Source organism: Danio rerio, chromosome 2 (assembly GCF_052040795.2).
Source record: "Danio rerio strain M-AB ecotype USA chromosome 2, GRCz13ab, whole genome shotgun sequence".
Taxonomy (NCBI): domain Eukaryota; kingdom Metazoa; phylum Chordata; class Actinopteri; order Cypriniformes; family Danionidae; genus Danio; species Danio rerio.
Genome location: NC_141022.1, coordinates 11,073,434 through 11,098,352, shown reverse-complemented (window position 1 = coordinate 11,098,352; position 24,919 = coordinate 11,073,434). Strand labels below are relative to the sequence as shown.

The following is a 24,919-nucleotide window of genomic DNA, read 5'->3' as shown; positions in this document are numbered from 1 at the left end:
AATTACATTTTAAAAACTACTGCAAATGCCAAGCTACTCTATTGAAGGGTTCAACGCTAAGGATTTTTTCTACTGGTCCAATCGGGCAAGTGGTTCAGATTTTTACTTGCCCTGCCAAAATTTTCACTGGCCCCACCAAAAAAAAAAGGGAAGTTAATAGCCATGTTTTAGCCGCATATTTTAAATAATGTGTCAAAAATAAAGTCTGCGAATCTAGAATTTCAATACTTAAAAATTTGTTAATAAAAGTGTTATGCAAACAAAAAGAGGAGTATGGAAAATGTGGAAATATTTTATTGTGGTTCGAAATTATTGAACAAACGGTGTGTGACTTGTCAAACTGACGGCAAACTTTGCAAAACATCACTTAATTTTTTTTGTTGCGTTGTTCACACGTAAATATCTGCTCTCAAGACATTAAAAACAGACATTTTCTTTTAGCCCTATAATTTGATGCTGCCGCCATGTTGCCGTTTCTTCGCTGTACTGGTTGTTGCCAGGTTACGGAAAAAAATAGCATGCTCAAAACATAAAATCAGATAAAAGGAAACAGAAAGCAATATGGTGTTTACAATATCACGGAGAAGGTATTGTTTAAAGACTTAAAAGCACAAACTTAAAATGCATGCAATTGACAAATAGTCACAGACAAATTAAATGTTAGTGACAAGGCAGCACTGTCCCAATCGGGCCAGTAATGATCCTGTCTACTGTCCCAAGTGTCTCTCACACTGGCCCTGGGCCACTGGGCAGTCCTTATTGTTGAGCCCTGTCTATTGCAAGAATGTGACAATTATCATATTTATCTTTGATCAAATAAATGAGGACTTGCTCAACACAAGGCACATTTTAAAAACTATTCAAATATCACCAGCGCCAAACTTTGGATGAGTAGTGCATACAATAAAACACAAAGCTAGACAATGAATACAAGACTCGTAAAGTGACTCTCTGATACACTCTTTCTAAGAGGGGTCATTAGCATGAGAAAGTACAGACAGGCTTGCTCCTCCATTCAGGAGGCCGGTCTTGGTAGTTTGTTAAGTACGAGTCAATAGAGCTCTTCCTGGGTCATCGAGGACATCTAAACTGTGCAAATGACCAGGAAGTGAGAGAGAATGTGAACCAGCCTGTATGGCTTGAGGACAGTGTTAAAAGGATATTATTAAAATGATAGTTCATGCAAAAATGAACATTTGCCCTTCGTTTACTCGCACTCAGGACATGCAAGATACAAGTGAGCATATTTTAAGCTAAAATGGCAGACCTTTTAATATCTACCAGCACTTTGAGAGTCAAAAACATGTACAGGCAAAGCTGAATTCATTATTTATGACTTCTGAACATAAAATGAGGACTTTTAAATAGATAGTTCACCCAAAAATTAAGTTATTAATTACTCACCCTTATGTCTTTTCAATCACATCTGGCATCTGTTCATCTTTGGGACACACATACTTTCACACTTTTTAAAAAAAAATCTATCCACTATAATCAAACATCCTCGATCGATTACGTATTTGAAAATTTCTCTTGTTTACATATTTTGTACTGCCCGAGGACTGCCAAAACTCCAAAAGAATCTCACATGCTCTGGAAATCCCCACTCTGGAGACCCACACCGGCCAGGTTTTTTTTTAAATGTTAGAGATTTATCTTTTCCTTTCGCTCTTTAAACCTGTCGTTAATTTTATGCGCACAGTCGCGAGAGTGAGATAAATATTAAATAATAAATAATTTTAAAATAAACGACTCAGAAAAACTTTACTAAACACTCGGAGGACGAAATCTAAATAGGCAAAGTATTTGTACAGCATCAGAAATGGTTAATCAACTATTTTAGAACGACAACGATTTGACATACACAGTGGCGTGTAGCATTTCTGAGCAGCCCTCCTTCCCCTCTACCTCTGAAAATGCACATCACGTGACCACACAGACGCACACACAGCCATGCGCTCGAGACAGCAGGTCCAGGCAGTAAGAGGACTGCTTCAATCTTTCACTCACTTGTACTTAGTCATTTTAGCGAACACCTCAGCTACTGTTGACTGGTTCATGTTGGTTGTGCGTCTTTTTTACCGACGCCATTATAACGACACAGATCACTGCCTATTCACAAGTCCCGCAGTAAAACTGATTGACAGGTGGTAATTATGTGTGTATCTTGCCTTTATTCATTTACTGTATGATTTGTTTATGGGTAAAACAAAGACCATGCAGGTCAGGTAGTTTAAACGGTAGGCTACAAATAATTAATTGGTCATTATTTAATTATTCATAATCGAAAATCGAATCGTGCCTTTAGAATCGAAAATGTAATCGAATAGAGGATTTCTAGGATCGTGACACCCTTATAATTTATTCATAATCATAATCTATAAATCTGTTTTCACAGCTCCGAGCCCCACCGCTGCCGTTTCCTATCTGGCCACCAAGTGTGTGGACAATGAGAAGACCCACCATAAGAACCCCAAGTGGTTCACGCCATGGGGCCCGGACCAGTGCAGCAAGATCAAAGACTTTGATGAGGCCATGGTCAAGAAAATCGAGGCTAACAATATCGTGTTTGCCATCCACATTCCCCCGCCCAACACAGAGATGAGTACCTGGTTTCAGTTCCTGTTGTTGATCCTCCATTTCGACATCGCCTTCAAAATTCAAAACCAGATTGGTGAGTAATGAGAATAAAGCCATAAGCTCACACACACTGGTTATGTTTTAGCTTTATTATGGCATTTTTAGAATGAAAACCCTCCTCATCCATATTGGCGATTTAAAAACAGATTAATAATGTTCTGCTTTGTAACTGTAACCTCCCCCACTGTATAGTGTAAACAGTTCAATATTTATCTTCATGCTGAACTCACAATACAATATTTTCTGCCGACACAGTTGGAAAAAATCCTAGAGGAAACACTATTGCATATGATATCGTCACGCAATAGTTAAATAATAAAACTAAAATAATCACAAATAATCATTCTGCAATTTTTATTAACAGCTGTTTGCGTAGCTTTTCGATGAACTACAACCTTCTGTAGTAAATGTTGGTAATATTAAACCTGAAAGCACGGAGGGAGGAAGGGAGAGAGCTCTTTCTGGCCTTCAGAGGAAATTTACTACTGATAACATCTTACTTTCCTCAGATAATATGCAAGACAATCGCAACTTTTGTTAAATCTTAAATGCTATTTTAGGTTAAAATATCATTCAGCTCTAATTGTAAATCAAGGTGAAATTTACATGCATACAAGTGAAGTATAGCTTAAAAATGCATTATTATACCTTTAGAAAAATATTATTATACCTAAAAAAAAAAAGCTAACTTGGATGAAATGAGCTCAATATCACAATCATATTGTTTACATCAGCGATATGCATTGTCACTTGCTTTTTAATATTGTTTCTCGATATTATGATGCACCATTAAACGACATATTACTGATCACACTGCTGGCATCTATACTGCATTTCAGTCCATCTATACTGCGATGGAACACCAGCATTTCCAAACTAAAATGTGGCCTTCAGCATTTTCAAAACGCATCATCTTCATTGGTCGAAGATGCCGGAGCATTGTAGACGCCAGTCTGTAGATCTGTAAAAACACACACACACACACACACACACACACACACCTACACACACACACACAAAAACATGTTTTCAAATGAAATCGCACTAGTGTAAACGGCACCTGTTTCTGCCTGTTTATAAAGCACACCTCTGCCTCAAACACAAACATGAAATGGCTATACGGTTTATAAGCTTATGAGCTCTTCGTCATTGTGCTGAAAGTGTAAGCAGGGACGCATGAACTCCCAGAGGAATTTCCCATTCTATTCACCCAAAAGTAGATTGGATTTCTCACATGCTGTGAGAGGACTAACAATGATGGATGGCCTGTTTTCTCACTGTTGTAGTCAGAGCCTGAGGGACCTCAATAAGGATTTAGTCAGCAGCATGCAGGTAGGGGGGATTTGCTCAAGGCTTTGGCACAGACAATTGGAGGATAATAAAAAGCAATGTAGTCCTGTTGTCTGGTTTCACTGCCATTTCGCAAATAAAGATACACCTATAAAATCAGCTTTTATAAAAATGAAAGAGCTCCTGTTATCTGTTGTGCACTGGAGAAAATATTTTCCCAGATGTAGGAAAAAAAAACTATAGAAGTCATGGATATTGTTATGTACCATACCATTTGGATGTAAAAATACAGGACACCCCACTACCAAAATGACCCCAAACTATTTAATCTGTTCATCAGGAGCAGTTTAATTGTGTGTGTGTGTGTGTGTGTGTGTGTGTGTGTGTGTGTGTGTGTGTGTGTGTGTGTGTGTGTGTGTGTGTGTATAAGCCTATTGTAACTGTTACAAATATAGGGAGAAAATTAGCTTTAAATGATAGAATACATAGGGGCAACGCAGTGGCGCACTTGGTAGTGCTGTCGCCTCACAGCAAGAAGGTCACTGGTTTGAGCCTCGGCTGGGTCAGTTGGCGTTTCTGTGTGGAGTTTTCATGTTCTCCCTGTGTTTGTGTGGGTTTCGTGCGGTTGCTCCGGTTTCTCCAAAATCCACATCACTCATTGGCCAGATGTTGTTGAACATAATTCCTAAACTGCTTATGGATTGGTCAGAATTCACGTGCAGGAAAATGCTAATGGAACTGCTGCTACAATGTATCATTTATTGCCCTTGTTCCGGACCACATGTAACAAACTACAGATGTGAAAGCACCCTTAGATCCACTTTTATTTGTGATCGACTTAAGGGTGCTTTCACACCTGCCTTATTTAGTTAGATTGAATCGCACTAGAGTTCGTTTCCCCTTTTGGTACGGTTCGTTTGGGCAGGTGGAAATGCAGCAATCGTACTCGAGTGAGCACCAAAATCGGACCAAATAAGCGTACCGAGACCTGTTTGAAGAGGTGGTCTCGATACGCTTTCAAACAAACCCTGGAGCGGTTTGTTTGTGGTGAGAATATGATCCGTACTAAAACAGGTCCAACCGCAAAAAAGTACTGCACGTTTTGGACTAATTCAGCTGCCGTAGGCTAATGCGCTGTGCATTATGGGATATGGAGGAAAAATATTTGTTGACAGTGCTTTACCAACAGAGAGAGAGAGAGAGGGGAAAACATTACCTGATGGATCGTTGGTAATATTTCCGCAAGATGCAGTTTAGCTAAATTTATTAACGGCTCCTCCTGAAGTGACGAGCGATGCATTAAACACTGTTTTCCAGCCGCGGCCACGCTTCATTTTCGTAATGTATAGTTTGTCTAAAGCAGGGATACAATCAGCCAGCGCAGTCGTCCCTCCAGAGTAAAAGGTTTTGTTTACCTGCGGGAGTTCACTGGCATTTTCCCGCACGTGAATTCTGACCAATCAATAAGCAGTTTAGGAAATATGTTTAACAACATCTGGCCAATGAGAGATGTGGATTTTGTCAGATGACTGCATTTTGGATCGTTTCAACTGGTTCGGACCAAAGCCAGCAGTGTGGTGTGAAAACGACCCAAAGACGGCAGAAGATGCAACAATGTATCATTTATTGCGCTTGGTCTGGACCAAATGAAGCGAACTACAGATGTGAAAGCACCCTTAAAGAGAGACTCAATATAAGATTTTACATAGGCTGCATATAACGCCTTCTATACCAGCTCTTTGTGTTAAGTGTCATACAGAGCCCGGGGCATACTTTCCTTGCTTTTGGAAGTGCAAACTCATTTCAAGATTCTGAAACTTTGTTGCGCATAAAATTAGCACAATTTTTAAGATCACATTTAAAAAAAAAAAAGATCCCAGTCTTTTTTTTTTTTTTTTTACTCCCTTCTAAAACACAAGCAATATCGTTGACCCTTGACACAACAGGTTATGAATTGTTTGATAAACTGCTGCTTGTGGCAAGAAAATACATCCTTATCAGATGGATAAAAAAACACTCTCTCCACTGTGACACAATGGTACAGAGAGATTTTTGCAGTTTTCCCCCATGAGAGGCTTGCAGCTGTGCTTAATTATAACATACAGAGTTTTCAAAATATTTGGTCTCCCTTTATAGATCACCTGCCCTCACATGTAAGAGAAATGGTTTGTGTGTCAATTAGTTTTTTTGTGGAGGAAGGCTGTCGGAGGCTCAGGGAATGGTCTTTTGTTGTTTGTTTGTTTGTTTGTTTGTTACTTTTGTTGTTTTTTTATTTTCTTTTGTTCAGTTCTTATGTTCTTGTTTCAAATGGCATGTCTATTTTATAGAAATGTGCTGTGATGAGGAAAATATGTTTAGTTTTATGTGCCTTTCCAGAGACTGTGACTTAATGGTAGTCAATATTAGTACTTATAGATGGTATCATGTTTCCCTTTTTTTTCCTCTTAACTTCATCTATCTGTTGGCTTATTTTTAAGGATTACTATAATTTCTACAACCCATTGAACATGTTTTTTGTAAAACTTTTTTTTCTTTGACTATGTATGTAAAAGCTCATTGTACAATCATTTTGATAACCTTAAATAAACATGTTACAAAAAAACAAAAACAAATTACGGACGTTTCCCGGAAGAGATAACAAAACGTGAGGGTGGCAGGAGATGGGTTTGAAATACAGGAGACTCCCAGGAAAAACGGGAGTGTTGGCATGTATGCTCACATATAAACTCTGCACTCTGACAACTTCAAAACTGTTAATGAGCCATGGTGGACATTTCTCTCTATCATGCGCTAAACGCAGTTGACCAATCACAACTGGGTCATCGGACCAATCAGCGCTGATTAGAGTCACGCTAAATCCTGGTTTATACTTCTGCGTCAAGTGACCGGCATGACCCACAGCGCATGCAACGCGCGTAGCTTTGCATTTATACTTCTGCGCGCTGTCTTTGTTGGTCTGAATTAAGACTTCCCAAACGCTAGTGGGCAGTGAGGTGTTAATGTTCCTCTGTGTCGAGTTTCTTCTCTGCTGTTTTGCTTTTCCTGAACACTTCCTGGATGTACAAGTGGCTCAAACTCGCTCACTTTGAGGCAGGAACCGGCGGTCGTGCAACAACTTTAACTATGGGGTAAAACTTTAACTATGAGGTAACTATGATGGAAAAACTTTCCATCAGGTGCTCCTTCACGGGACTCCACACTTGTAAACAATCGCTCCATTGGGCTCGCGTCCAGCTCACGCGGCTCTCGGTCCCGCCCAGACTCGTCAGCGCTACCAAGCCGGCCAATCACAGAGCTTGCGCTACACTTCGTTGCGACGTGAAGTTACAATTTTTGAGAGTTGCACGTCAGCGACACCGACGGCCACTGCGAAGGGCTATGCGTCAGCGCCGTAGCATACGCCAGCGTTTGACGCAAAAGTATAAATCAGCCTTAAGGAGGGGTTTAGGAACAAATGAATCACTGAATGAATCACATGGAAGTTCATGGGAAAATTTGATAAAAATAACTGCATATTATAAGATTATAAGGGTTTTTTGACCTTGCATGCATATCAGTCTGTTGTTGGAGACTCCCAAAACTACAATATGACCCTTTTAATGCATAACAGATGCTCTTTAAATGGGATGATGGTGGGATAGAATGCTAAAACACAGGAGAATCCTGGCAAACATGGGATGGTTGACTGGTATGTTGTAAACATATCGGTGGCATGTACCAAGGTATTGTTCTGTTGAAGAAAAAAACAAAAGATGTTTTGTTGAATTGTGGAAAGTAGTAATCATTGACTTCCATAGTAGGAAAAACAAATACTAGGGGTTACAGGTTTCCAACATTTTTCAAAATAACTTCTTTAGTGTTCAGCAGAACATAAATAAAAATAAACTTTAATTGGTTTGGATCAAGCCAAAGGTGAGTAAATGATTATCATTTTTAGGTGAAGTATGATCAAGTTTCCAAATCTTTCTTTGCACCTGACTGGTTCCGGCCTGTGAGCCTGTATAGCACTGTTGCCATTTAAAATCATCTGGCTGTGGGAGGGTGGAGATTTGGAAAGGCTCCAAGTCTGCCCTTTCAAAAGACGGGATTAAGCGGATAACACTGGCCACTAATGAAGAGCCATTGTTGAGCCAGAGCAGTCTGGGAAAGTGATCGGAACGTCGGCTCCTTCTAGCCGCAGGAGCACCTTTTGCTGGCTATTCATGTCTTGAGAAATGTAGGAGGAGTCTTTGTGGTTCCTTAACACATTAAGTGCTAGTGCACAATCCAACCGGCTCCTGCTGTTACATAATTTACACTAAAACACATACACTACCAGTCAAAAGTTTGGAAACAATCTTTTTTTTTATGTTGTTAAATTGAAATTCTGCTGACCAAGGCTGCATTTATTTGATAAATATTATTACATTTTTAAATAACAGTTTTCTTATTAAATGTAAATTCACATTTAATTTATTTCTGTGATACAAAGCTGATTTTTATTTATTAGTCTAGTCTTTAGTGTCACATGATCTTTCAGTAAGCATCCTGATATGATGATTTGCTGTTCTATTATGACGTTATTATTGGTACAAAATCAAGCATCAATAATGGTTAATTAATTACATTTAATTTCAGCTCAGATTTTTTTTTGTTTTGTTTCATAGTAAGACTGTGCAGTTCAGGAAAACATGTAATTGCGACATTTATTTATTTATTTCATATATTGTGATTTGCGTTTTTTTTAACTGTGTTGTCAAGCTTCAGCTCAATAATCTGTAAGCCTTGGCAAGAATTATGCAACGACTCTTAAAAATGACCTGTTTTTGTTCAGTGTCTGCGAGTTTGAAACCAAAATATTCCCATATTACTAATGCTGTTTTTCTTTTACATTTATTTGTCTAATAAAGCTTTTGAAGCAGCAGATGCCATCATTCACATTTTTCCGCACTTTTCTGTTTGTATGTTTTTTCATTTTTATTGTGGGCGTTCCGCATAGTCCGGTTGCGCAATTCAGATTGAGCAGAACGAAAGTGTGCTCACTCAATCGGCTAGTATGACTGTTATACACAGACGCAGTCACACATTTGCTATGGGCGGGGGAAATTAAATAATACATTTTTAACTAATTGCAACGTTTCAAATTGCGACTTTGATTTCGCTTAATTGCACAGCCTTACTTTAAAGAAGTGGTGGGCTGTTATCAGTGTTAACGTGCTGCATTTTATTCTCTTATTGTGCGATTAAAAATATCACTGTTATTTTATTCCTAAAGTTGATTCGGAAGCTGGGTCTATTCTACGCAAGCTATGATGACTTTCACCTTGATGTTTTAGTGTGGATGTATACCTGATCGGTGAGCCGTCTGACAAAAAAGTGCCCTTCTGAATCAAATCAGCTGGATGACTGACTTTAACTACTGTTAGGCAGTTTCACTTTAACTCATGAACATTTCATTCATGCCGCCGAGACAAACTGGGGGTATTAGATGCAAATAAGGAGTAAGGACTGGTGAGAGTATGTTTGCTAACAGAGTATATGTGTTAACAGTTAGTAAACACGAGTACATCTTATTGAACATCATTTATTTTCATCACTAGTTATCATAGAAGAACAGTTTCTCAAGCAGTTTGTGATGCATTTCGGAAACAGGAGATGAGCCTTTGGTCTAATGCGCCACCTGAATTGAAACCCGTTTTCAAAGACTTATTATTTGGGTAGCACACATATTCTGAATGCCTTTGGCAGAATTCAAATCAATTCGGAGATTAATCTAGATTAAAAAAATTTACCTATGCCCACCTATACTTTAAAGTATCATGAAAACTGTAATACATTTTACTTTTTAATATTCTTTGATTAAAAAAAAGTTAGAAAAATATTAAATATTATAATATTTTAAAATATTATAAATGTATTTACATTCACTGTTGAACAATAAATTGTTTGTCATAAATGAATGCAAATATTTTTTTATGGTATTGTATCAGTTCCCCAAACGATGACAACAACAGTACATTTTTCTTCATGTGCAGATCATGATATTAGAATATTATAAAATATAAGGATTATGTGACGTGGGAGAAATTCTAATTAAACCACAAGGATAAATAAAATTGACAACATTAAAAAAATTAACAGTTATTTATTATTGTTATAACATTTAGATTAGATTAGATTAGATTAGATTAGAAGTCTTTAATATCCACAGAACTTTGGTCTAACAAATGCACTTGCCATCACAATACAACTCACAAAGCACAAATGGTTCTGTAGAACTACAAATAAATCTGTACTTTATTCTATAAAACATTAAAAGAATATGAGGATGTCATAAATGTAAACGTGGTCATTTGTTTAATAAAGTAATGGCAAATGGTATAAAATATTTCTTAAAAATAATTCATTTTGTGCGGATACTCTTCATCTACCTGAAGGAAAATTTTCACAATTCATTTTCTCTTAAAAAAATCCATAATAAATGCTTATTATAAAAAAGAAGAATCCTACTATTACCAAACCTGTAACTGCTAGTGAATTTTTGTGCAAACTAGAAAACATTAATGAGCATTTTTGCTTATTTGGCCCAGCGTTCTCTCTGTGACTTTACTGCAGGTCTTTGCATTATTACTTATGCATTCAGCGCTTGAAACTATATTTGTACTGTTCAGGGTTCTGGAACATGCTCTCTGAGGACATCCTCCTCAGCCAGATGTTACGTGTTTACCACGAGTGTTGTGTGATCTTTTGCCAGCAGATTCTCTCGTTGTATATCTTGTACTCTGAGCAGGACCTCACAGAGTCTCTTCTAACAAGGTCCTAATAGGGATTCATTTGGCACTCGTTGTTTGCATGCTTACTAGTTCTGCATTGTTTGGAGAGTCATTTTATTTTGGAAATAGTAATGTTGAGGAAAGAAGCATGTCATTGCAATTCTGAATTATAGATGGCTCATGGGTAAAGATACAAGTGCAAATCAGTTTCAAACAAGCATAGAAGAGTTTAGTAAAGCCAAAAGGTTTATAACCCACTTTCAACTCAATGTAATTAAGTTGCATTGCTAATTAAAAATATATATTTAAAGGCACGTTTTGGATGGCTTAAAGATGGTTTTAAATAAAGTACAGTGTATCCGGAAAGTATTCATAGCACTTCACTTTTTCTACATTTGTTTATTAAGTTACAGCCTTATTCCAAAATAAATTAAGTTCATTTAATTCCTCAAAACTACACATCATCGAAACAAAACTTGCCCATAATGACAATGTGAAAAAGTTTTTTTTTTAAATTGTTGCGAATTTATTAAAAATAAGAAACCTGAAGAATCACATGTACATGTCCGAGCCTGAGCACGATTACATCATCGATGATGCGCTGTTCAGTTTAACAGAGGAGAAGTGCTCTCGCTCAGCACAGTGAAGGTTTCAGTTATATAATTTTAGTCGTCTGGGATGCTGTGACAAGCAGTCAAATATTTTGCCGACCAGATCAGCCACTTATAAACAATCATAAAGTCCTCATGCTGCAGGAATTAGGAGGTTTGCTGAAGGTGCAGCTGTCGGGCAGTGAGGGGTTTGCGTCTTTAATAAATTACGATAGTTTGCGTTCATTGAATAGTAAGAATGACTAATAAATCCATGTCAAAAAGTCCCTTTAAAGTCATGTCTCGTCTTCAGTTTCGGGCTCTGAGCCCAAGTGAACCGTGCTTTGGCACAACTCTCCAATTGGGCTAGGGCCGGCCAACTGAACCACGCCTGAGCCTGATTCAGAGCACTCGCACTTCTCAAATGATCTGGGGAAATGTGCCTGGGCACACAACAGTGTGAGTGTACCCTAAAACCACCATTGGTTTGTGCTAATGATGTAATATAGTCATGGCTTTGGGGCTTCACCTTCTTTGGAATAAAAATATCTGGTTCTGTTCAGTCTGAGTTCAGATTTTTGGGATTTATACAAGAAAAAACAACAACACTGACCCTTTTTTCCTGTTTAAAATTTAAATGTCCCTCTGTTTAAGCAATCTGTTGTATAAAATGATACAAAGAAAATGACTTTTCTAAAGTGTTGAATTTCAGAGCTCACCTTGTTTTCTTTGTGTGTATTTTGTTACTCAGAAGGAAGCATGCCAAATATATTTACAGTACATATTCATCTAAATGTCTCTCTCAGCAGTGTGGATGACTGTCGGATGGTTGCTAACAGTATACTTCTTTTACCCCTATGAAAAAAGAAAACTTTTGTCATGAGTATATATCAAGACCTTAAAGGGACAGTTCAGACAAAAATGAAAATTCTGTCATTGTGAGCAGGGACCCTCTCAAAAATTAAAAGGTTCATCCCAGGTGGTGTCCAATTTAATAAGTTGAAATTTTGTATCAAATTAATGGATTTTGATTTATTAAAAGCTGGACAGTCAGTCCATTTTCTCATTTTCACACATTTCCATTACTTAAACTCTAAACTCATTCTGGTCATACAATTCCACCAGTTCCATCAGACATGGCCTATTAATTTAATAGTTGTGAATTAATTAATAGTTGTGAATTGCAATTATTTGCATTTGTTGCACTTTTATTGATTGGAAGTTAGTAACAGATTTTTTTTCTTTCGTTTAATTTGTCCTGCTTTATTTTACTATTACGTTATGTTTCTACTCACTTTAGGGACTTGTATTGAGAATACCTTTTAAACTATTCTCTTTCTTTTTAGACAAAAGTGTTTGAGAATAAACACCAAGATTGGTGTTTTAACTCAACTCATGGCAGCAATATGGAAAGAAAGTGAAATAATTTCAGCCCTTGTGCTCTGTAAATGAAATAGATTTCTTTTTGTGTGTTTACTGAAATATGTGGTCAACCTTTCTATGACAATAATCAGATATAGACTGCTTCCTGCACTTATCTCAAGCGCCAAACATGTAAATGATCTAATGAATGCACAACTGGTTAATGGCAGGTAGGGGGCACGAATCCAACCTGATTGGTCAACCAAAACTGAACAAAAACTGCCTGTAATTCTCACTACATGGCAATTCATACATTTTACCTGCCTCCACAATAAGTACTCGCCAACACTTGCATTTGGAGCTTGGGGAGTCTTAATTTTTGGTACTGGTTACAGGTTTCCAACATTCTTCACAATATATCCTTTTGTGTTCATCAGAACAGGTTTGGAACAAGTTGAGGGTGACTAAATGATTACAGAATTTTCATTTTTACCTGAACTATCCCTTTAAGACCTGCATTTTTACTTTTTCAAAAGTTAAGGCAGCCCCTCTGCTTCATTTGCAGTTGGCTCTCTCTGCCTCTGGTCTCTCTGGCTCAAGCAGCACAGTTTGGCCAGTCTCCAGCAATAACACAGCTGTTGAAATGGCTTAGTCGCCGGGGTGATGCGCGCTGCACCCGGCCGGAATGTTTGTGTGCGTTAAGCTGACATTCAAAGCTTTTTGGCACAGTCGCTTGTAGGTGGGGGCCGCTGCAGACACACTGGAGGAGAGAGAGAGAGGAGAGGGCTAATGTCTGCCGCTCCGTTCCTTCTGCACCTCCCCCATAAGGCTCAACCCTCCATGTGCAGGAATTCTCTTTAGTGCTCTCCAGCTTGTTTCATAACACAACAAGGATCTCTTCAGAGAGGTGAAGTGGAACTCACAGGGCTGTGCAAAGCGATCTAAACCACCGGCTCCTTTCTTACCTCCTGCTTACACAAGGCTCCAGAGAATCACACCACATGACTGTAATACTTTGACAATCCCTCATGCAAAGTTGAATCTGTTTTTTTTTTTTTTTTTGTGGGTTTGTGTGGACTGGAATTTTTAATGTTAGTCTGTGTGCCTCTGGGTGTCCATAGATTAAATGAGTCCAAGGTTACCTTGAGCTGCTTTTAGCCACACTGCTGACAAACACGTTGTTCATAAGAATAGTATGGGCTGTCATGAATCTGTCACTTGACGTATCTGCATTTGGCCTTGTTCATAAGCACCGCTGAGCGTCCACTCTTCAGTCAGCAGGCATTCATTTAGTTACCCAGGTGTGATGGTCTTGAAGAAATAGGTCTTAACTCAAAGTAACATTCTGTCATCATAATTTAGTTCTCATCGTTTTAAGGCGGTTGGAAATGTCCGAAGATTGTTTTGAAGACACTTGATAATTGTATGAGCTACAGACTGTGGGAACGCTTTGGGTGTAGTTTCTTGTTTCTGAGTTTTGTGGTTTTTAAAAAGTTTTCAGAATTTCAAATAGAGGGCGAGGCAGTGGCGCAGTAGGTAGTCCTGTTGCCTCACAGCAAAAAGGTCGCTGGGTCAAACCTTGGCTCAGTTGGCGTTTCTATGTGGAGTTTGCATGTTCTCCCTGCCTTCGCGTGGGTTTCCTCCGGGTGCTCGGGTTTCCCCCACAGTCCAAAGACATGCGGTACAGGTGAATTGGGTAGGCTAAATTGTCCATAGTGTATGTGTGTGTGTGTGTGGATGCTTCCCAGAGATGGGTTGCGGCTGGAAGGGCATCCGCTGCATAAAACCTTGCTTGATAAGTTGGCGGTTCATTCCGCTGTGGCGACCCTGGATTAATAAAGGGACTAAGCCGACAAAAAATTGAATGAATGAATTTCAAATAGGTCCATATTCACATACTTCTAGAAAAATCCAAATTTGTATCTCTTTTTTTGCATCGTTGTATTTATTATGATTGACCAAACTTCCAATCACTCTCTATTTAACACCATTATTCATTATTCATTCAAGCCGTTTCAAGTTTTGCTCATTGTATGTTTGTTTTATGCCGTGAAATCATTGTTAAAGATGTATCGGACACTGTCACCTTGAAGTAAAGGTGTAAAATAAATTGTAGTAATCACATTGAATAATCACAAATTACGTCAACACTTACAAACTTTGGGTCACTAGTGCCGATTCTAATTCAGTTTTTTTCTTTATTGTATTGTTTATAATAGATAACCTGAGGAACACTGAGGCAGCTGATATTATATATAGAAATATAACAACTTCAGGCGTCCTTATTTTGAGTCCCGGCTCACACAGACCTTTTATGATCTCCAACTTTTCTTCCTGTCTACACACAGTCCAATCATAATAAAGTCAAAAACGGCCAAAATAAATCCGATATATATAGCAATTTCACTTTGGTCGTCCCGAGTCTATGATCCCTTCCCCTTCTTTTTCCAGCTTACCATCCTCTGTTGTAATAAATGTCAAAAATAAATCTTCAAAAAAAGAAAAGATATTGAAGACGGGGAAGGGTGGTGAATGAGGTTTCAGGTATCTAAAGACCTGAGGTATGTGTTTAGGGGTTGAGAGCAATGGTATTAGCATTAAAGCTTGTAGTATCCTTGTTTTTGTGTACTTTCATAATGGAGCACAGTAAACTACTCTACAGTGCAGCAACGTTTACTGTTTATAGTGCATTAACTTTAAGACCTGTGTTTTGTGTTGTCCTGTAGCGGATGGAGCTTCGATCACCATTGATGTCAGGCTGGCCTACAGAGACGACAAACTGAGCGAGTGGACACAGATGGCCCATTCCGTAGAGCAACGCAAACTCAGCTGCAATTTCACTGCAGCAAAGGTAAATGATCAACTCCATTCTATGTAATTAGGCACTAAATAGGGAACTAGTGGAATCGATTAAAATCTGGTTGTGTTTTTTTTTAAACTTTGAAAACTTCAGTTGCTTTATTTTGAATTTGCAGACTATAGAAAATGAGGGTCGCCTCTATGATTGTGACCTGTTGCCCTTTATGGAGCTTGGCAGTGTGGCCCATAAGTACTATCTTCTCAATGTCCGACTGCCTGTTAATGAACGAAAAAAGGTCAACATCGGGATTGGGGAAATCAACGACATGCGTCTTGTGGTGAGTCTTCAGACTGTGACTTTGATGAATAAGCTTTTAGGATGCATGTCTAAAACGCACAGCTATGTAGTCGGTTTTGTTTGAGCTTTGTTTGCCTGGGAGGATTTTGGCTAGTCTCGTCTTGTTATAATTGGCACACGCTTCAGGACAGGGCAATGGTTATACAAATGTCAGTGGACCAAGGACATCTGGATTGCATCTTGACTTAATCTTCGCCTTTGTTTGGATTACTCCTCTTATTTGACTCTTAGCAAACAACGATACCCATCAATTAAGTGTGCTTAATGTGTTTCTCAATGTCACTGTAACTCTTCAGGGCATTCATCAAAATGGTGGCTTCACCAAGGTTTGGTTTGCCATGAAGACGTTCCTCACTCCCAGCGTCCTTATTATTATGATCTGGTACTGGAAGAGAATCACTCAGATGACCAGACCACCTGTCCTGCTGGAAAAGTAAGGCTTTGTTTTGATCACTTGAAATGTAAATGCTGTTTTGTGGTTGTCTGGGTGTTCTGTGTTGTAAGTGGCCAACTTAGGCCCCGTTTACACTAGTGCGTTTTAGTTTTAAAACTGCGTTTTAGAATGAAAACTATCCGCGTCCACACTAGCATTTCACCCTGCGTTTCTAAACAGCTCTCAGTCTACACCAAAACGCTGAAAACGCACATCACGTGACCACACACACACACTCTCTGACATGCGCAGCAGCCCATCTACCCAGATGAGTGTTCATCAAAGATTTCCCGCTGGATCTAACCTCACTATATTTGCTAAACTTAATATTTAATTAATCTTGTTGTCTATATCTAACGACTTGTTCCCAGACTTTGGTCTTTTGAATCTAGTACTTGTTCTCGGGTAACGTGTTTTGGCTGAGCGCAAAGATAAGTTGATAATTAATCTAACCACACACATTCTGTATATTAAGTATTTGCTTGCCTTTATTTCCAATAACGTATACACTTATTGTACATTATACTTTTATAATGGCCATTATTGATTATTAAAACTAATATTTAGCAAATTAGAGGGTATGTTTCATAATTTGTATGAAAATGAAAAGAGGCATTAATGTTAGGCTTCGTTTTGTTATGAATACACATACAGTGAAGATGAAGCTCATATATGCAGCACAACGCCTCAACATTTCTGCTGTCTGTTAAGTTGTTAATTTCACAATGAAAAAAGCAGTTCCTTCATGTTTTTATTTTATTGTTAAGAAATTGAAACAATGTAGCCAGAATGATGTGAATAAGGTTATAAAGTACACTGTTCCCTTTGAAGATTTACCTGATATGTTCTCGGGAATCTGTTTTCCATATCAAACTTGCGAAGTCGGCGAGGCAGTGGCGCAGTAGGTAGTGCTGTTGCCTCACAGCAAGAAGGTCGCTGGTTCGAACCTCGGCTCAGTTGGCGTTTCTGTGTGGAGTTTGCATGTTCTCCCTGCCTTCGTGTGGGTTTCCTCCGGGTGCTCCGGTTTCCCCCACAGTCCAAAGACATGCGGTACAGGTGAATTGGGTAGGCTAAATTGTCCTTAGTGTATGAGTGTGTGTGTGAATGTGTGTGTGGATGTTTCCCTGAGATGGGTTGCGGCTGGAAGGGCATCCGCTGCGCAAAAAACTTGCTGGACAAGTTGGTGGTTCATTCCGCTGTGGCGACCCCGGATTAATAAAGGGACTAAGCCGACAAGAAAATTAATGAATGAACTTGCGAAGTCTGAACTTACAAAGAGAGGATGCAGAACTTTAACTGTGTGTAGGCTGCTTAATATTGAAGAAAAGCCCCAATCAGAGAGGCGAATGTCGGCAGCCCCGCTTCCGTTTTCAGATGTCTCTGTTTTCCCCTATCCTCACTGAGACGGAGCAGTAGCGTTTTTGGATGAAAACGACCTCTTTAGCATTTCCAAAACGATCCGTTTTCGGCGCTCGAAAACTCCGGCAGAGTGTGGACAAATGGTGTAGCCGTAGCAAAACTTATGCTTTTTCAAACTAAAACACATTAGTGTAAACGGGGCCCTAAACATCCCTCAAGTTTTTGCTCTGTAAACACACCTGGTGTTAAATAGGGGTGGGAATCTTTAGGGACTTTAAGATTCGATTCCAATTCTGGGGGTCACGATACGATTCCAAAATGATTCTTAAATATTTCTGCTGTCCATTTACAACATTACATTTTAACCAAAATTAGAGTTTCAATGCTTGTTTAGTAATTGGAATATCTGTACGACAGCACTGGGTTGTCACAATACTGGAATTCGATATCAGTCGTACAGAAATTTTAAAGACTTCCATTCCCCTCTAACATTTGAGCACTGTTGAGCAAGTCATTAAACGGCAATTGTGCACAATGAACACAACCATTGTGTTTACGTGTAAATAATGTGCCGGCTCTCTGCAGGTCGCTTGCAGAAGCTAAGTAGGGCTGAGCCCAGTTAGTACCGGGATGGGAGACCACATGGGAAAGCTAGGTTGCTGCCGGAAGTGGTGTTAGTGAGGCCAGCAGGTGGAACTCAATCTGTCCTGATGACCCAGTATAGCCACAGGGACTCCATACTGCTCAGTGAGCGCCGTCTTTCGGATGAGCCATCTAAGCGTGGTCCTTACTCTCTGTGGACGGTAAACATCCCAGGATGTCTGTCGAAAAAGAGTAGGGGTTTAACCTGGCCAAATTTGCCCACCGGGCTCTGTCCATCATTGCCTCCTAACTATCCCTTTATCATAATTGGTTTCATCACTTTGTCTCCTCTCCATCAATCAGCTGGTGTGCGGTCTGGCGCAATATGGCTGCCGTTGCGTCATCCAGGTGGATGCTGCGCACTGGTGTTGGATAAGGATATTTCCCCTAATGTGTAAAGTGCTTTGAGTGCACAGAAAAGTGCCATATAAATAAAAGGAATTAATTAAATTAATTTTTTATTTTTTATTTTGTTTATAACGTTAGGGGTACATGCGTCTCTTGACATCTTTAAATTGGCCTGTGTGAAGTATTTAGTTAATTTAAATTCAACCGTAAATGGTGCCATGCAATATATTTTGCACATACAGTTGATTTATTAGCCCCCCTGTATAATTTTTTTCCCCAATTTGTGTTTAACGGAGAGATTTGTTTTTCAACACATTTTTAAACATAATAGTTTTAATAACTCATCTCTAATAACTGATTTATTTGATCTTTGCCATGATGACAGTAAATAATATTTTACTAGATATTTTTCAAGACACTTCTATACAGCTTAAAGTGACATTTAAAGGCTTAACTAGGTTAATTAGGTTAACTAGGCAGGTTAGGGTAATTAGACAAGTTATTGTATAACGATGGTTTGTTCTGTTGACTATCAAAAAATGTAGCCTAAAGGGGCTAATAATTTTTACCTTAAAATATATATATATTTTTTTTATTAAAAACTGCTTTTATTCTTGTCGAAACAAAAAAAAAAAACTTTCTCCAGAAGAAAAAATATTATCAGACATACTTTGAAAATTTCCATGCTCTGTTAAACATCATTTGGGAAATATTAAAAAAAGAAAAAAAAATCAAAGGGGGCTATTAATTTTGATTTCAACTTTATATTTTGGACAGAACTGTTTAACTGTATTGATCCGGTCCTTAAAACTGCCCCAGTTTCTAATGTGACCCCTAATAATTTTGCTCCTGGAAGCAGATTAAGTTATTGTTAATGAACAGTGAGATTTTTCTACCTCTTTTAAAAGTCTATAAAATATATATATATATATATATATATATATATATATATATATATATATATATATATATATATATATATATATATATATATATATATATATATATATATATATATATATACACATTATATGAATATGTTTATTTGTAGCATTTCTACATTTAAAAACATTAATCATCAAACACTTTTACTGCATTTAAATGTAGTTAAGGAAGTTCAGCCATGCTTGTTTAATGTGTGAGAACCAATGAGGTCCATTCTTGTCAGTTGATGAAGGGCTGCTTGATTGCATTGATGGAAATCATGATTATTTTATGTGATCACAAGTCTGTGGTAAAAGAGAAGCCAAAAAATAAATAAATAAATAAATCAAAACAATTAGACTGAAATAAGCGTGCTCATGTATGAGATATTTTATTGTGCATGTGCCTTTCTGAGCTGCATGTGTTTGTTCCTCTTACTGTTTCTTTATTATTATTAGTCTGTCATTTGTCTGTTTAAGTTTTATGTGGTTAAAAAAATAGTGGTGTTAGAAAGAGGCGCAGACCACCGCTCGGCAAATCTTGCAAATCTTCCTTGTTTTTCTGAAATCAATCTCTTTAACATGTGATCCGATTAACAAAAACACAAGTAGACATTTACTAAGTACAGGTGTAAACAGTGTTTGAAATGTTTTGAGTTGTCCACTTTCGAGCACATCCACTGTTCCCACTTTTGGTTCAGTTGAAAGGCTTTTTTGGCTGCTGATTTTTACATGCCACCAACTTGCACAATAGGCATTGGATGATAACCGCTTTCAAGGTTCACCATACTGTTCCTATGGTAGATGTAAAGTTTTATGTTTTCATGTTTTTTTGTGACTATTGTATTTAGCTTTTTAGGGCAACAGTATCCTCAGCAGAGAATCTACTTTTCCTAAAGAATTTAAATGTTTTTAAAAATTAAAATATCTTGTATTCAATGGGGGAAATAGTTGTTATTATTATTATCTATCTTTCTGAAAGTTTATTCATTTATTAATTTTCTTTTAGGCTTAGTCCCTTTATTAATTTAGGGTCGCCACAGTGGAATGACCCGCCAACTTATCCAGCATATGTTTTACGCAGCGGATTCCCTTTCAGCCGCAACCCATCACTGGGAAACCCATACACACTCATTCGCACACATACATACACTATGGACAATTTGGCTTACCCAATTCACCTGTACCGCATGTCTTTGGACTTGTGGGGGAAACCAGAGCACCCGGAGGAAACTCACGCAAACATTGGGAGAACATGCCAACTCCACATAGAAATGCCAACTGACCCGGCCGAGGCTCAAACCAGCGACATTTTTGCTGTGAGGCGACAGCACTACCTACTGCGCCACCGTGTCGCCTTTCTGAAAATTTTAAAGCATAAATGTTGTTTTGGGGAATATACGTACTGTGGACAGACGGAAATCTCTGATTATATCTCTGATCAGATTTGTTTTTCCCTCTCATTTTAAAGTTAAATGAAAGTCTTGGTTTTTGGAATGATGTGAGGTTCAGTAAATGATAATAGAATTTACTTTTTTGGTAAATTAATCTCTTAATGGAAAGTATATATTCATTGGTGAAATCTTTTTTCATCATTTAAGCTTTCTTCTTTACAAACTGGGTCTCACAAAAATGAAATGTCCTTCTATTTCTTTTTCATCTGGTCCGACACTAGATGTCCCAGCAGACAGAAAGCTCTCAGGCAGTCTTGCGACTCGCAGACAGGATCATTATTTTTTCATGTTGTAAAAGCTTTGCCGCAGCATGCTTTTCCACAAGAGCATCAAGATGGAAACTGGAATCCTTTTTACAACTCTGAGAGAAGGCCAAGAAAATGTGTGACACGGGCTCCCTGCTGATTCTCTTATTATTGAAATGCAGCCAGATTCCTGCTTCTTGCCACTGGAGCAGACAGAGACGTCATGGATGTGTGCTATCTTGTTTATCTTAATTCAGTTTTTAAATTTCAGTATTATTATTGACTGTTTAAAAATGGTTCATATGATATCAATGACTTGATAGAATATGATGGCAGACGTTCAATTCTAAAATCTCAATAGAAGCTTTGAATGTAAAAATGATGTGATCAATTCTAATGGTTCTGGTAGTTTCCGTGTTAAAACAACAACAACAACAAAACTTTTGCAGTGTTTTAAATGATTTTCTTCTTAAATGTTGACACTCCTATCCTTTAACAAGTTTTTTTTTTCACATTGGAAGTAAATTAATGCACTTCCTTACCCTCACCAGAGTTGACCTCACGGACGTTCCTTGCATTCCAACCCAATATGGTCTTTTTCTGCCACATTGAGCCAGGCGGGAATGTGATTCATGTGTTTGAAGTTACATTCCACACCCCATCTCAGTCTCACCGAATGGGCCGTATAATAGCTTGTCCCAGCATGCCTGCCTTTGAACACTAGAGAACAGAGAGATTTGGTTTGACCTTTTTCAAGGCTTTGGTTCTGTCCTCTTAGTTATATCTTGCTATTAGTGTAATGTTTCTTGGTGAGGTGTGCTAACAATTATTATACTCTGTACACTGCGTCCTCTTTTAGGGTCATCTTCGCTCTGGGAATCTCCATGACCTTCATAAATATCCCAGTGGAGTGGTTCTCTGTGGGCTTTGACTGGACCTGGATGCTGCTGTTTGGTGACATCCGTCAGGGCATCTTCTACGCCATGCTGCTCTCCTTCTGGATCATCTTCTGTGGAGAGCACCTCATGGTAAGTGCCAGCTTTCTTGTTTGTTCAAATGTGGATCAATTGGTGCAGAATTACTTTAAACTTTTGTCTTAAAATAAACAATTCTGTCGGAGCCTTTGAGATCTGTACTTTGTTAATACAATTCCCTTGATCTCTTTTCAACTGTCCTATCTTAATGAAGGGAAAAATACACTCTGTCACTTTACTTGGTTAGAAATGGTTTGGACTAATTTTTACCATTATGGCTGCCTTTTTAATTCAAGTCAATAAAAAAATAAAAAAAAATAATTAATCAGAGTTTTAAGATCCATATTGAAATGAAAGCATCATGCTATTGCTGCAGATCCACAATGTAAATCTCGCCTTCCTGCACATCCCAAATCAGATTGAGATATTGGATTGAGATCTGGTGACTGCTACCATTTAAGTATAGTCAACTCATTGTCATGTCCGTGATGATTTGTTTTCCTGCTGGACATAACAGTTAAGATGGTCACACTGTAATCATCAACAACATACGGCTTTGCTGTGACGTTGACTTGGTAAGTCCCAGGCTTTAATACCAACTAAGCATCATATAAACGTCAAAGAACTAACCAAAACCTACTATGTTAACTCGTGTAAGCTATGTGTCTTGCCTGAACTGGACCAAAAAGTTGCACCTCAACACCCCAAACAGATGATAGCCGACTTGGAGCTTGAACTAAAGGATTTATCTTTCCATACCAGCAGGTGGCAGTATGTCTATTGTCAATCCACAAATGGAAACCAGAACTAGTGCTGCACAGATTTAATAAAAACAAAACATAAAATCGTGTTTACATAGCATTTTCACTTCTCACTAACTCCAAATAAATTCGCTCATGCAAATATGTCTGCTAATCAAATAATCTATTTATTTCCAAATATTTAACAAATGCAATGGAATGACAGCTGCCTTCCTTTTGTTCCATTTAAACTTGACGTTGTTTACTTAGTCCCTCTGATGTGAGTTCGACCAGAAGCAAGGAGCTACTCCCATCGGACATAAAACTCAGGATTAGAACAAACTAAACTGAAACTTAGCTTAGCTAGCCAGCTAATCCACCTTCGGTGTACAGGCCTCTGTTGATTTTTACAGTTTTCCATTGTAAGTTTCAGCCATTAACGTAAATTTTTAATCAGACAATCACATGGCAGCAGCTCAATGAATTTAGGCATGTAGACATGGTCAAGACAATCTGCTGCACTTAAAACAGAATGAAGCAGAAAGGTGATTTAAGTGACTTTGAACATGGCATGACAGCTGGAGCCAGATGTGCTGGTCTGAGTATTTCAGAAACTGTTGAAAAAGAGAAAATATCCAGTGAGCGGCAGTTCTGTGCGTGCAAATGCAATGGAAATGCCAGAGGTCAGAGGAGAATGGCCAGACTGGTTCGAGCTGATAAAAAAAGCAACATATGCCAAATAATCACTTGTTACAACCGAGGTATGCAGAAGAGCATCTCTGAATGCACAACATGTCGAACCTTGAGGCAGCTGGGCTACAGCAGCAGAAGACCACACCACTACTGTCAGCCAAGAAGAGGAAACTGAGGCTACAATTCACACAGGCTCACCAAAACTGGACAAAAGAAGATTGGAAAATCGTTCCCTCGTTTGAGTCTTGATTTCTACTGCAACATTCAAATGGTAGGGTCAGAATTTGGTGTCAACAACATGAAAGCATGGATCCATCCTGTCTTGTATAAACTGTTCAGCCTGGTGGTGGTGGTGTAATGAAGTGGGGAATATTTTATTGGCAAACTTTGGGCCTATTAGTACCAATTGAGCATCGTGTTAATGCCACAGTCCTGAGTATTGTTGCTGACCATGTCCATTCCTTTATGACCCCAGTGTACCCATCTTCTGATGGCTACTTCCAGCAGAATAACGTTTCATGTTATAAAGCGTGTATCATTTCACACTGGTTTCTTGAACATGAAAATGAGTTCACTGTACTCAAATGGCCTCCACAGTCACCACAACTCAATCCAATAGAGTACCTTTGGGATGTGGTGGAACCTGAGATTAGCATCATGGATGTGCAGCTGACTAAACTACAGCAACTGCATAATGCTATCATGTCAATATGGACCAAAATCTCTGAGGAAAATTTCCAGTACCTTGTTGAATCTATGCCTCAAAGGACTAAGGCAGTTCTGAAGGCAAAAAAGTGGGTCCAACCTGGTACTTGTAAGGTGTATCTATTAAAGTGGCCGGTGAGTGTATATGTAAATGCATCATGTTGCTGCCATGTAATTGGCTGATTAGATATTTGCTTCATTAGACGGATGTTTAAAGTGTCTAATAATAATTAAATATGCCTTTCTTTCTTATAATTTGATTTTCTTGTTTATTTTTCAAGGACCAGACTGAGAGGAACCGCTTTTCAGTGTACTGGAAGCAGGTTATACCCATTGTCTTTGGCTCCTTCTGCCTTTTCATATTTGATATGTGCGAGAGGTGAGCCAACATTTACTCACATTTTTGGCAGCTCTCTTTAATTCCCATCCAACTTGAGTTCTTTAGTGCTTTTGTAAATTCTGCAATGTTATTTTTTTAATAAACAAATGTATTAATATTTTTATTTGCAGAGGAGTACAGCTAAAGAATCCTTTCTACAGTATCTGGGCATCAGATGTCGGGACAGAACTGGCTGTATCCTTTTGACGCTGTGGGCTTTTCAACTTTCTATA

At 38.4% G+C, this 24,919-nt stretch overlaps 1 protein-coding gene across 2 annotated transcripts in view; it reads left to right on the top strand.

Annotated features, from left to right (window-relative positions):
* wls (Wnt ligand secretion mediator) overlaps window positions 1-24,919 on the top strand; it is a 43,096-nt gene that overhangs the window by 7,448 nt on the left and 10,729 nt on the right. For both annotated transcript variants that reach the window (NM_213146.3, XM_087239163.1), the window contains 7 exon segments: window positions 2,399-2,674; window positions 15,361-15,485; window positions 15,610-15,771; window positions 16,088-16,224; window positions 22,055-22,223; window positions 24,589-24,686; window positions 24,818-24,881. In NM_213146.3, coding sequence (NP_998311.2) covers window positions 2,399-2,674; window positions 15,361-15,485; window positions 15,610-15,771; window positions 16,088-16,224; window positions 22,055-22,223; window positions 24,589-24,686; window positions 24,818-24,881 — 1,031 coding nt within the window.